This window comes from Cyphomyrmex costatus, unplaced genomic scaffold (genome assembly GCF_001594065.2).
Source record: "Cyphomyrmex costatus isolate MS0001 unplaced genomic scaffold, Ccosl1.0 scaffold302, whole genome shotgun sequence".
Lineage (NCBI taxonomy): Eukaryota > Metazoa > Arthropoda > Insecta > Hymenoptera > Formicidae > Cyphomyrmex > Cyphomyrmex costatus.
The window spans coordinates 2,049,757-2,063,458 of record NW_017277148.1 but is presented as its reverse complement, the minus strand read 5'-3'; the positions used below and the strand labels follow the sequence as shown (position 1 = coordinate 2,063,458).

Below are 13,702 nucleotides of genomic sequence, written 5' to 3'. Positions count from 1 at the left end.
TCTCTCTCTCTCTCTCTCTCTCTCTCTCTCTCTCTCTCTCTCTCGTCATCTTAGATAATATTTCTGAATATATATTTTTCTTACAGCAACAGAGGTCCCAAATGGGACCAGTCGAGTCCGAGTTTGCGGGTAGCGGAGAATACCGTCAAACTAGTAACGATCCAACTAACTGGCATAATCAGTCGTCGGATCCGGATCTCTCCGAAATTTTGGATCAAGTTATCGAGATTGTCCCGGATGAAGATATCACAAGTAAGTAGAGCGAAATATTAAACAATAATTTTTCATGAGTATATAGTACAGAAATGCCCCGCTCTGAACTGTTAATTATCCTCCCTTTTTTACCAAAATGAAATTTTCTAACAATACAGAACAAATTTTTTTGTATATGTGTCTGTTTGCGCGCGTACGCATATGTTTATGCGTGAATAACTACAATTGACTATGTAGTATTATTCGCAGAAAATTGATTGTGTTGTTAAAAAATCTAATAAATTCGTTTATGACAGGAACTCTTCTAGCTGATATTGAAGCACCGGAAAATAATGTCATGAACGAAACAATGGCAATTAATGCTATTCAAAAGACGTTGATGTTGTGCGAGACTGTTGTGAATTCGACGTCCTCTAGTATAACTATGACTGGCACGCCTCCAGCCTATTCGACCGCGGTAAGTTTTTCTTCTACTGTAAGTCATTTATTTATTTTAATCTTATTTGTTTTCTTGAAAATATTTTTGTATTTATTGTGTATCAAATAATCGAATTCAAAGTTTTCGAGCAATTAATAGATTTTTTAAAAGGCACGGGGGGGAGGTATTGATTATCCTCTCGTCACTAGTGCTCAGACTTGAACTTTTTTATTGGTCCTTTGATTGGCTCATCCAATTAGAGAATCGCAATAAGCATAAAACTCTACCACACAAAAAATAATACTGATTTATTACGAAAATCCAGTAATATGGCTATACTATTTCCAGCAGAGTAGCTAATAGGATTGCGCGCGAAATCTAGCAAGAAAAACGCATCGTATATCACAGTCTTAAATCGTTCAATTTCGTTATAGTTGGGAACTACGCCTGTGACGACTGCCAGTCATAATTACCAGCCACCTCCTATGTATCAACAGCCCAGGATGAGGTTCAACCAGCCAAGCATTAGACAACCCGGCCAGTTTACACAGTTGCAGCTGCAACAGCAACGTTCTAAGCTCATACATCAGCAGCAACAGCAGCAGCAACAACAGCAGAAGCAACGATTATTGCAACAACAACAGCAACAGCAATTGCTTATCCCATCGAATGCTACTGCGGCGACAGATCAAATGAACAGTAGCATTAACATCGACCTTTTGAACAATACCGTTGTGCCACCGAATGTGTCGTTACAGGTATGTGTTATATATAATTTATCACGAAAGCCAAGAAATAAAAAATTAGAAGAGAAATTAAAAAAACATTACTAGAGAAATTTATTTCTCTCTTGATTTTGTGTATAAAATAGTAATATTAACAAATGATATTAAAAATTTCAAAGTCGAGTTATACAAAATATAATTATTCACCATTTTGATAGACTGTATTAGTTTATTTCTAATAAAAATTAAAAAATGTTTGCTTACTATATTTTGTATTTAAAACATGCATAACTATATATGTGTGACGTTTTTTTTTATTCAGCGATCGAATGGCCCAGATTCACAAGTTTCTCCAGGCTATGGGGCATCCGTCCAGATGGCTTCTGGTCACCGACTCGCTCACTCGTATTCCCATCCATCGACAATACCGCAACAGTAAGTATATGTTAAACATTCTGGAGTGTTTATTTCTCTTAAGGCTCCTGAATACTCGGCCAAGAAGTCCGTGTTGATGGGTAGCGACACCAAATTAGTCGGTGGCTGGCCAAACTGGTAGTACGCTACTGATTATACACACAAATGCAAGATCATGTCCGTGTGCTCATTTTCGGGTAGAAGGGGAGCACACAGACACGGGTTCATGCTTGTGTGTGTGTATAGCGCCTCACCATGGTAAAAGGCTGAACTAATAGGCTTGGAAAAATGATATTTTGACCAGTTTTGACGACAAAATTTTTCTTGCGTGCCATTTCGTCAATATTTGCTTATTTGTGAAAATGTGACTTCCCTCGTACTCGTGAAAGTCCTAAAAATTGGCGGAAACTGCAGTTATCGTGAAATTTTATACGTAAAAGCGTATATTTCACTCGTTTCATCAGCTGTTAAACTGTGTGATTCTGCCCGAGTATAGGCATCAAGCACTTTACGTGCCTTTTACGACCATTTACTGACTATCAGAGGAGGAAAGGACAGTTTCCGCCAATTTTCACAAGTGTTTTTGAGCGATCTCGCCTTTTAAATTTATCCAAATTTTCTTTATTAAAAAATGGGACACAAGAAAAATTAATGTGTTTTTCTCGCCTATGACGTCACAATTCCAACATGGCCGTCGCCGGTATTCAGGAGCCTTAAGATAGCTTTCTTAAAAATCTCATCACATGATTTTCTTTTTATGCCAGCCACATTGTGAATAGCAATTTCAACAGTGGTCAACAAGTGTCCGCCGCGGCGAGGCTTTCGCCACATTCTCCGGCCGGTATACTGCCGGTGTCATTTTCTCATCCGCCATTATCACCACGAGTGGCACAAGTGAGTATAAAGATATTGTTACTATATCAGCTTAATAGAAGAAAAATACTCTTACTTGTTTCTAGCTGTATCAAAACGGTTATAGAGACTATCGACTACGATTATCGACCTATAATGGACCAATCACAATGAAGCAGTTTATTATAATTTGGTCCATTATGGGCCAGTAGTAGGTCGGTTTGTAGAATTGGTAGTTCAATATGAGCTTTAGTTAGAATTAATTAAAACTTAATTATCTTATTTAACAAATAAAAACGTGCTTTTAAAAAAAAATGCTTAATCAATGCTTGTATGAATAATTTGCAAGTTAATAAAATGCATAAAAACAAGCTTAATTTATTATACATTGGATTTTTATTTGCATTTTATAATATGGTATGCATATAATTCTTTTCCTTATTTTCTGCTTTTATTTTTTTATATTTAACATATTTTTTATTTCTGTGAATATTTTTTATACGTTTGCACGATATATGCGCTAGGGCAATTACGGCAACACACCGAGATTATTCAACCAGGTGAACCAGGTGAGGCCGCAACAACAGGTCACGGCGCAACAACTACAGCAACAACAACAACAACGATCGATGCCTTCACCAGGGACGGCAGCCTCCGCCCGGCAATCTCCGTTCCCTGCGGAAGCGTTTCCTCCACCAACGTCGCCCACAGCCAGTCAGTTCCCGCCAGGTCCCAATACTGGTGCACCAAATCCGTCGGCTCAATATCGGATTCAACGAACCACATCTACTCCTTCTGCTACGACACAGTTGCCAGGTACGTATTGTTTCTCATATTAACTGATTGTCGAACTTGAGTGATCGTTATATAGTTACCTATTGTAAAGCTAAAAGATAATTAGGATTTAAAAAAAAGAGAAAGAAAATCGGTTTTGCGACTGTATAGGAAACATTGCTTTAAATTTGCAACAATGAGAGATGTTTGAGGATAATATTGATTAGAAATATATGAAGAATTTAAAATATATATTGGTTAATTAGGAATTTACTTAACCATTATTTGTTACTTCATTGTTCAATAGCAATGAAATAATGACAAATATGGGATCTTATATGTGGTGTGTGAAAATAGGATAGGACGAATATTATATATTTATATAGTTATAAGATTAGAACATAAGCACCTTCGGAAAGTCGTTTTACTGTATGCTTCATATTTAACTTGTTTTAGTTTATTTAAATACATTGAAAATTTGATATTTAAAAAAAAATTACATGGCAATCTAAAAGATTTTTGGGTAATTATTTACTTTAGAGGACCCAACTCCGATGACCTTGACCTTGACATATGTTGTCAAGGTTATGATTCTGAGCAACTTCGCCTTAACAACTAGGTGGCGCTCTGTTATAGTTTTTCATAGAGAGCCTATAATCAGAGTGGCGCCATACGGGTATCACTTGTGATTGGTCCGCCATGTTTTAGCTATTCCCCTATAGTATACGTGACGCTCCCTATATAAAATGCGCGCATATGTGTGAAACGGAACGCAGCCTATATCTCTTTCTCTCTCGCAGAATTTCGCTAAAACATGGCGTAATCTTCCTTATGTCGCCACTCTGATTATAAGGCTCTCTAGTTTTTCAGATATTCAGACTCAAACTAAAGTAACGGTTAAAGTAACGACTAAATTCGTTACCGTTACTGTAAAAATGTAACGTCGTTACCGTTACAGACAGAAAAAAGTAACGATCGTTACTGAAAAAAGTAACGAAAACGGTAACGCCGTTACAAGTAACGCATTACTTCCCAACTCTGATAGTACTTAATATCATACATGTATATCATACATTAATTTAAAAACTATGATTGTTAATAACTTTTTAACGAAGGATGAGCGACGGCTAAAACCTGTTGGAGGTTACTCAGGGTCATGACCCTGACAACATATGTCAAGGTCATCGGAGCTGGGTCCCCTAAAGTAAATAATTACCGATTTTTGTAGTTACTTTTTATCATATTCTTTGTTTGACTATGTTTCAAGTATAATTTTTAATATCGGTAAATCGACTTCTCTATGAAGTATTTTGATTAATGTAATGTTACTTAACGTTTAAGCCATAATTCGCGGTTATGATTTGTCACTTATTAATAAAAGGGAGATTTACTGCGTATTTTAAATAGGCGGTTATATATCTATTTTATAATGCGTTTAAGCATGTTAACTCTATTTCGTTTCGTTCGCGGATAGTAGCAAAAAATTTTTGAGTAAGTGCTAGTTTTTATATAGAAACTCGTTCAGCTGATTTTTATGATAAAAGACAATATGCGATTTAATGTATAATTATACGCGCGATGGAAACTGTGATTGAAATATATGAAAGATTTTGTCCCGACGTTGGTAAGTATGTCCATATCAAAACAAACTCTTGTTTAATCTCTACTAAACTGTGAAAGCCGTGCATAGATTAGTCGGGTATGCGCATAGACTTTATTAGTATTTTTTATGCCTGTACCTCTCGATGTTGTTCTGTGAATAGATTTCCGTAATATTGTGTCATACGAATTCTTTATATAAAGAAGGTATAACTCTGAGTATTGTAGCAGATTTTGCATAGTTTGTGATTTAATCTTCTAATTTATGATTGGAGCGATGTGTTATACTAGAGATTGAAACGCTTTCTTAGCTCTATAATTTTCTGATCTGCTATCTTTCAAGCGAAAAATCTTATTAATTCTGTTTCTTCACTCGTAGAGTTTAGATTTAATAGATCTCTTTTCTTTAACACGAGCGTAGCATAATTAGGAGATTTAAAATATTTTAACAAATTGAATGAGATTAATGTACATACTATACTTTATTATATGTGGCAGTTAATTTAAAGAATATATGTATGCAAAGAATTTTTAATTTATCATCCAACATTAGACAGCATCTATTGCAAAACTTTCAACTGTATCTTATAATATTGTATAATATTTACTGGCAATTCTTTGCGAATATAGAATCTGATAAAAATAATTCTCGAGAGATCTACATACTAACAATTTCGAAAATACAATAGTTTTCTTTATTTGGCATACAACTGTATCTGCTTTTGACTTTCGGCTAGTGGAAACGCGCTTTTCGGGTGCATTATTCAGCCGGTTTTAAAAAATCCATTTTAAATGGTTTTTAAATGGTTTTTAAACCAGGTAACCTCTATGCACTTTTCTCTCTTTTGTAAATTCTCATAATCTCGAATCTTAAAATTTTTAAACTATGATTGGGATTTAAGGACAAAAAGAGTTGCTTTTTTTTAAAAAAATCTAATCGGCAATGGGATGGTTTAGAAAAAATATATAAATCCTATTCCATGGCCGATTAGATTTTTGGAAAGAACAACTCTTTTTACAATATACAAATACCAATTACTAAAAATTTTGAACCCGAGTTGTAAAGATTTACATAAAACAGAAAAGTGCGAAGAGGTCTCTAGGGTCGGTATTCATAGTAAGTTCTTATTTGAAGACTGTCTTAAGTAATGTCTTAAGACGCGAATGCAGCCCTTTGGTTGGTTCGTGACATTTTAAGACTGTACTTAAGACAATCTTGAATATAAGAATTGACTATGAATACCGGCCTAGGACTTAATATGTTATTTTATTTAATATTTAGATTTCGATTTTGATATTACGTGGCTATACGACGATAAGTGCTGGCATGGTACATGAAAGCGAAATAGAAACGTTTAAATGTTCGGCAAGGCTAGCCAAAGGTAGCCCGGGTATACACGATTGATGTTGCAGGTGGAATTGGATCGCCTAGGCACTACGGCGGCGTGAGTAAGGAACAACCTCTTCTTTCACCTAGTCATTCACACTCGGCTTGCCCGGCAACACCTACCCATAATCAACACAACACCACCAATACACAACACTTTACGAGCCAACAACATACTCCCATGTTATACCAACACACCAATGCCAACACTATCAACACGGCAGATATGCAGAACAGTCAGTTCTGTTACGATCGGTCGTCAGTACCGCTCTATCCGTCTGGCGGGGAAGCGCAAGATGCCAGGTCACTGCCTTCCGTTAATAACGTCAATCACCAAATCGGTGGTAAGACAGACTTCTTAATACCATGTGGTAATTCATTATGTTTTCTCAACAATCACAATATGTATAAAATTCACAACCACAAAAGTCACTATGTCATTCGCTCCGTTTTTGACATTAACAAACTCGAGTAAGTGTCGTCAATCACTCCTTTATTACCTCTGCAACTTTTAAGGGAATCCTAAAGTCGTATGTATTACCGACTAAACTATATAATTTTTGTATCGTAAATACTTTTTTGTCATTTACAGATTCGAAAATCCTTTTCCAGGATTAAAGTATATGCATTAATACGTATCTGTGAGAATCTATACTAAAAACGTTAAAAAATGTCGAAATTGAGTTCTACTTTATCATTTCTTAGTCCAATATGGCACTCCAAAGCTGTCATGTCGTTGCACATCGTGACAACATTTACTTCATATAGAAGTTATAATTTCTGTACTTATGAAATAGTAGTCCACAAGCAAGTAGTTTGTATGAAGAAATAGCGTTCTTAAAATTGGATTTAGATGTTTAATTAAAACGTAATTACGATACAGAAATTTATGTATGTGTGTGGCATGTATGAATGAGATATCGATGTAGTGAATGTGTCAATGACACGTAATCGTCTGTGTGCAAGTCCTATTTCCAATATGACTGATCGTCTTTAGGATCTCCTTAAGGTCGAAATCAGACTATGCATTGAAGATTGAGATTGAAGATTGAAAATTGAAATTTGAATGAAAATAAAGGAATTTTAGCTTTTGTTATTTCGATTGGCCAAATTTCAATCTTTCAATCTTCAATCTCAATCTTTAATGTATAGTCTGATTCCGGCTTAAGTGTAATCACAACCGGAATCATTATCAGCAGCGGCAGCAATAGCAGTTTTAACGGATGCAAAGCATGTATTGGGTACGCTTTTGAGGCTTTCACGGGTATTTTCTTCAATTATACCAGAAGGTTTGCGGGTAATGCCAACGTTTCGTCAACCATACCGTTTACTTCATTAATAATAAAGAAAGACACGACGATAACCCGCAAACCTTCATGTATTGGGTGTTTGGAAACATGTAAATCTCTCTTTCTCTATCTTTACCTTTTCTTTTTCGTTGTTTTTTTTAATAGTTCATTAATCGAGATGTTTATGATTTCTAAGTCATATTAGTTCATCTTTTCATTATTCGATGTATTTCAAAAATTTAATATGCCTTACAAAGAACTAGTTAATCTATTTTGCATATTGGTTGAAAAATAGTACATTGTGTAACAGTGGGGGATAGTTGTTTATAGCGCGGGACGGGCGCGAGCGCACGAGCGAAGCGAGTGGGCAACAAATATGCCCCCACTCGCTACACATAGAATTTTTCATTAAAAGTGCTCGTCGTAATGTGCCTATACCGAAACGTTTTTGCGCAGAAGAGTGGGGAGAAAAATAACTCAACGGCTTGAGGTATTGGCTATTTCCCGCACGCAAAAGCGTTGAGGTATAGAGCACATTACGTGCACGCGTAATGAAAAGAAAAAAGAATACTTAAATTCTATTATTAAATTACATAGAAGCACCCGAAATCTAGTTTGAACGTTACAGCATGTTCTTATCGGTATTCATTTGGCTTTTATTAAAATTAGTTAGTAGTTAGAACTATTAATGTTAGTAGTTAATGTTGGGAGCTTTCCAGCAAAAGACACAAGCGACATAGTGTAACACACCGAATTACATCCTTGTTGTTCGCCAACGTTAAACAAAGATGAAATGATCACTGTAGTCAAACAGTGTCGCTTGTTGAAAAGCTCTCATAGCGTTTTCTCTTAGCTGCTTATCGCTTATCAGTGCAACACTCAGACAGTGTAGCGTGTTTCTTTAACTGATGGTAGGCGAACTCATTCAATGTAACGTGTTTCCGTGGCTATAGTGTAGTGCAAATTTTATGCACAAAGTGGGATTTTGCTGCACGATCTCAAAAGGTATAGAGCCAGTGTAACATTTAAAATTTGAAAATGGAAGTCAACCGGCAGTAGGATAAAAATAATTTATCTTTAAAACAAAGAATTTATGTTTTTAAGAAAGAGTGTAATTTTATTAGAAAATACTTATTCTAGCCTTACATATTGTAAGAGCCGGGCCGAGAAAAAATGACTTAAACACGATAGCGTGAAGTAGTGTATACCATAGTGTATGTACACTAGTATAGTGTAGCATTGGTGCAACACTTAACGCAATTGGTGTAGATTACACTTAGTGTATCCTAAGAGAAAACAGCATTAGTAGTTAATGTTAGTAGTTAATGTTAGCAGTTAATGGTTTAGCAGTTAGTAGTTACTCCTTGATACAGTAGCAGTTAGTAGTTACTCATTGATACATTGATACGTTGTTTTTCACATTGGATTTATAAAAGCTAGAAAAATAATCTAAATTTAAATTTAATTTTACAAATGTGATTATACATATAATTATATATATATACAATTGTAGAATATTATGTAATATTGTATTATATGTTATATACATATTTAATATTATAATATTGTAGTTTATGCAATATTATAGATTGCATAAGTTGCATAATTTAATATTTTTTTAAATTTAAACAGCTTTTCTAAATCCAAAGACTTTTTATGACGTACATTTGTCAAATATTATATTGCAAAAATCAGACTATTTCTCGTTTGTATAATGTAATAGGAATCATTTTCATATGAGTATATGTCGAATTTTGCATGATTCTTTTTTTAAACGTAATTGTAATCTGAAGTGTCATTATTGTAATGTGATTCTAATTAAGTGCCATTATTGTTACTAGAATAGAATTTTATTCGCTCCAGCTTTTACATAATAGCCAAGAAGGGTTGAACTGTTACTATAACTCTAAATGTGTGATAATAATTTATCATTTATGTGGCTATCTTGTAAAAATTATTTACCATACGACCAGTGTACACCGTGATATGAATCATCATGTGATATTCCATTGCGTATACTTCCATTATAAGACTGAATATAAGGCTGTAATTACAGATATTATATACATACATCATTTTTTGATGTATTAGATACATTAAATATATATAGATAACACAGCCCCACAAAAAAAAAATGAAAGTCCGGATCTGGAGATCAGACTATACCTATAATATGTTTTTTGGGTCGCTGAATCCGAATTCGAGGTCCATTTAACCCCATCACGTCAGGTTTGGCTACAACATTCATTTTTAGCAGTATCCAAGAGTGCCTTTCGATTCTTAGCTTATGCTGTTATTCGTTAAAAGAGCACAATTCAAACAGAAACTTTTAAAGGAGCTTCCAACAGCACTAGAAAATGAAGACTTCATACCAGCAAAGTTTAGAAAAATGCGAACGACCACTAGAATAAAATTAAGAAAAGAAGGGATACACCTTCTAGAATCTGGTTTAGCAGTATGACCAATCGATATTGCCTTATTAACTTGAATTACTCAATTTTAACAGATTTTTGTTAGAGTACAGTAGATATCGAAAGGCAATATCGCTAGCAGATACTACTAAAACTGATTCTGGTAGTTACGCATATTTTTCTAAATTTTTCTGCTACGAAATCCTTATTTTCTACTGCTGTCGGAAGCTGTTTTAATATTTTTTGCTCGAATTGTGCAATTTTAAATGAACAAAGCACACATTACAAATTAAATGGCAATATCGCTCACGGATACTGCTAGAACTGATACTAATAGTTGTGCGCCATTTTTATAAACTTTTCTGATATGAAGTCTTTATTTTCTGGTGCTATTGGAAGCATATTACGCACCTTTAAAACTTTCTGTTTGAATTGTGCAATTTTAAACGAACAACAGCATATGGTAGGGATCGAAAGGCAATATCACTCGTGAATACTGCTAAAAAGGAATTTTGTAGCCAAACCTGACGTGATGGGGTTAAATGGACCTCGGATTCAGATTCAGCGACCCAAAAAACATATTATAGGCATAGTCTGATCTCCAGAGCCGGACTTTCATTTTTTTTTATGGGACTGTGTAATTTTTTAATGTGTAGTATATTGTCTATCACTAGTTTGTATTGATGATTGTCGAATTCAGTTTCTATTTTTTATTTGTTCTTGTAAAAATTATTTACAAGACAGTATACACCGTTGATATGAACCATCATGTGATATTCCATTGTTTCTATTTCCATTATAAGACTGAACATAAGGCTGTAATTACAGATATAAACATAGATAATTTTTTAATGTATTAGATACATTAAATATATATAGATAATTTTTTAATGTGTAGTATATTGTCTATCACTAGTTCGTATTGATAATTATCGAATTCAGTTTCTATTTTTTATTTGTAGATTCCTCTAGTATTAGGAGAACTAAGTTGTGAGTTAACGTGGTTATTATAGTTCCTATGGAATGTTTCATCTTTTCTTTCCAGGTTACATACCTTATATTTAGGGCCGTTGTTCCATCTTCGGATAAACTATGTGAAAATTTATTTACTGGACAAACAGAAGAGTAAAAGAATAAGAGCATAAAGGAGTAAGAGAGTAAGACGGTAAGCTGAAGTTTACTGAGAGATGGAACAACCCAGCCTTAAAGTACAAAAAATAAAAAAAACATTTCTGATTTTGAAATTGTGCGATAAAAAGTTTAAAGAACATGCGACTGATGGAAATTGAGATGAACCATCCAAATTAGCAAATTGTTATTCCATAATAATATACAAGATTTTAACTGTCTAACTTTCTGTATTTGTGTATGATTTATCTGCTTTTCTTTTCTCTTGCTTTATTTATCCTATCTGTTTGCAACTGATACTCGCGTTATTTCGAGTTAGACAATTCTAACGTAGAAAATACTAGTTAATAGCTTAATTAATTTAAGAAAAATTCTTATAAATAAAAGATTAATTTTTATATTTATACCACATATATATCTACTACTGCACAGTATGTAAAATTCAAGCATCTCATAGTCCACGTAATACGTGATTCGGTATCATTACCTGCACCATTTATAAATATGTTGCGAGTAAAATAATATTACGATATTATATTGTTACGTTTATCAATTGTAAATCGTGTAACGATAACGATACCATGTACTTTGTCCACTTTATCATTTTGAACCAAAATTTTACATATATGATAAAAGTGATTTTGAGCGTTTTCATAATGTGTATTATTTTATGTTATTCCCTTTTAATTCCTTGATTGGATAAAGTTATTACGATTAACGGCATTAAATGTTGAGTTACCTAATATGATTATTAAGAACATAATTCAACGTTATGAATATTGTTGTTATATTAAAACTATGGTACATAAAAAAACTGAAACAGTAAAATGCATGGACGTATGAAATATATGGACGGAGCATAGAGTGCTAATATGGACGCGGGGAGTAAGGTCTAAGGGGTGAGGGGAAATGATAGCGTCGCCATCTTTACAAGGGAACGGTCGGAACTGACCCTCACCGATTTTGATGCGCTTTAGATATGTTGTAGAGCATCAAAAAATATTCGACCCATATTTTTTTATAGCGGCGTATCTCGAGGTTTAGGGGGTGAAAAGACCCCCTTGAAAAGAATAGACTTTTTCGTTTTCAGCGAATATCTTCGAAACTATGCCGCGTATGAAAAAATGGTTTATACAAAAGTTTTACAGTATTTTATGCTCTATATAATAGTGTATTCATTTTTTTTAAATCAAATTTTTTAATTAACCACCACCCCCACCTATCAGGGTTGCACCCCTTAAACCTCGAAATACGTCGCTATAAAAAAATATGGGTCGAATATTTTTTGATGCTCTATAACATATCCAAAGCGCATCAAAATCGGTGAGAGTCAGTTCCGACCGTTCCTTTGTTAGTACCTCGGATTTAGTGTCTCGGTTTACGTCGCACGGCCATTACCTGACATGAACCGAGAACGTTGACATTGGTCAATAACCAAAAAATTTCAATTTACGTTATTTATTCGTACACATATATTGTTATATATTCTCATTTATACTCATTTTTCTAGTTTTTGGAGTGACAAAAGCTTTTTTCACTCGTTTCAAGAGATAGATATCGATTACACTCCGTGAAATTATCTGTCGCAGCCATTTTTGTACCTCATATCCGTTACGCTAGACATTTCATTCCCTTCACCCTTTGTGCCTTACCCCGGAGGCGCTATGCTCCGTCCAGGTATTTTATACGTCCATGGTAAAATGTGAACAAAATAACCTTTAGGATTTGATACTGCTTACATTGTTACTTTATGTCTCTACTTTGATTTACCAATTTGCTTACTTCTTACTGTCTTATTTTTTTGTGTATCATAGCTTTCAATTTAACTTTATTCGTGAACAACTGTAGGCATCTTTGTATATGATTAATAGTAAAGATGCCAACAGAATTGTATTATATTATACCACATTATAATTATGTATCGCGATAGCAATTAAGAAATGTATAACCGAATTTTCTTACAGCAAATTTAGTTGGTAATGCGCATTAATGCACATTAAAGCTGTTGTGCACAATTTGAAGAAAATATGTGTGTTTCTTACATGTATATGTATTATATATTAAACCGTAAAATCCTTAATACATTTTATTATGCTGTTTGATAAATTATTGGTCAATTATTTTATCTTTCGAGATATTTGCATTATATTTTTTCATATTCAAATTATATCAGTTTGTTATATCAGATCGGCTTTTATATGCACCAATGCGCACTAGTACGTCCAACCGAATTCGTTAATTTCAACTCACTGGGATCAAGCAAATTCTCTGCTCTCAACTTTCCCTTCTGTTCTCATATTCCAATATGCATAGAATGAAAATGGATTTCAGCGCGTAGCGAATTGTTAAATTGCTCTAATAACCAAAGCTAATTTAAAGAGATTCTAAAATCGTTTGCTTTATCAATTTAACGCAATAATTTTCGTAGAACGGTATTGCACATATTACTTTCATACATATTATTATATTATAATTTTATTATTGGAAAATCC

At 33.9% G+C, this 13,702-nt stretch overlaps 1 protein-coding gene across 4 annotated transcripts in view; it reads left to right on the top strand.

The window, feature by feature from the left end:
- The window catches only part of LOC108775659 (putative uncharacterized protein DDB_G0291608), a 146,128-nt gene that overhangs the window by 122,032 nt on the left and 10,394 nt on the right, over positions 1-13,702 (top strand). For 2 of the 4 annotated variants that reach the window (XM_018542091.1, XM_018542089.1), the window contains 7 exons: positions 87-252; positions 510-670; positions 1,066-1,389; positions 1,679-1,791; positions 2,535-2,664; positions 3,147-3,438; positions 6,409-6,726. In XM_018542091.1, coding sequence (XP_018397593.1) covers positions 87-252; positions 510-670; positions 1,066-1,389; positions 1,679-1,791; positions 2,535-2,664; positions 3,147-3,438; positions 6,409-6,726 — 1,504 coding nt within the window. The remainder of the gene's footprint in view (positions 1-86; positions 253-509; positions 671-1,065; positions 1,390-1,678; positions 1,792-2,534; positions 2,665-3,146; positions 3,439-6,408; positions 6,727-13,702) is intronic. The other 2 variants (XM_018542087.1, XM_018542090.1) reach the window with 2 other exon arrangements.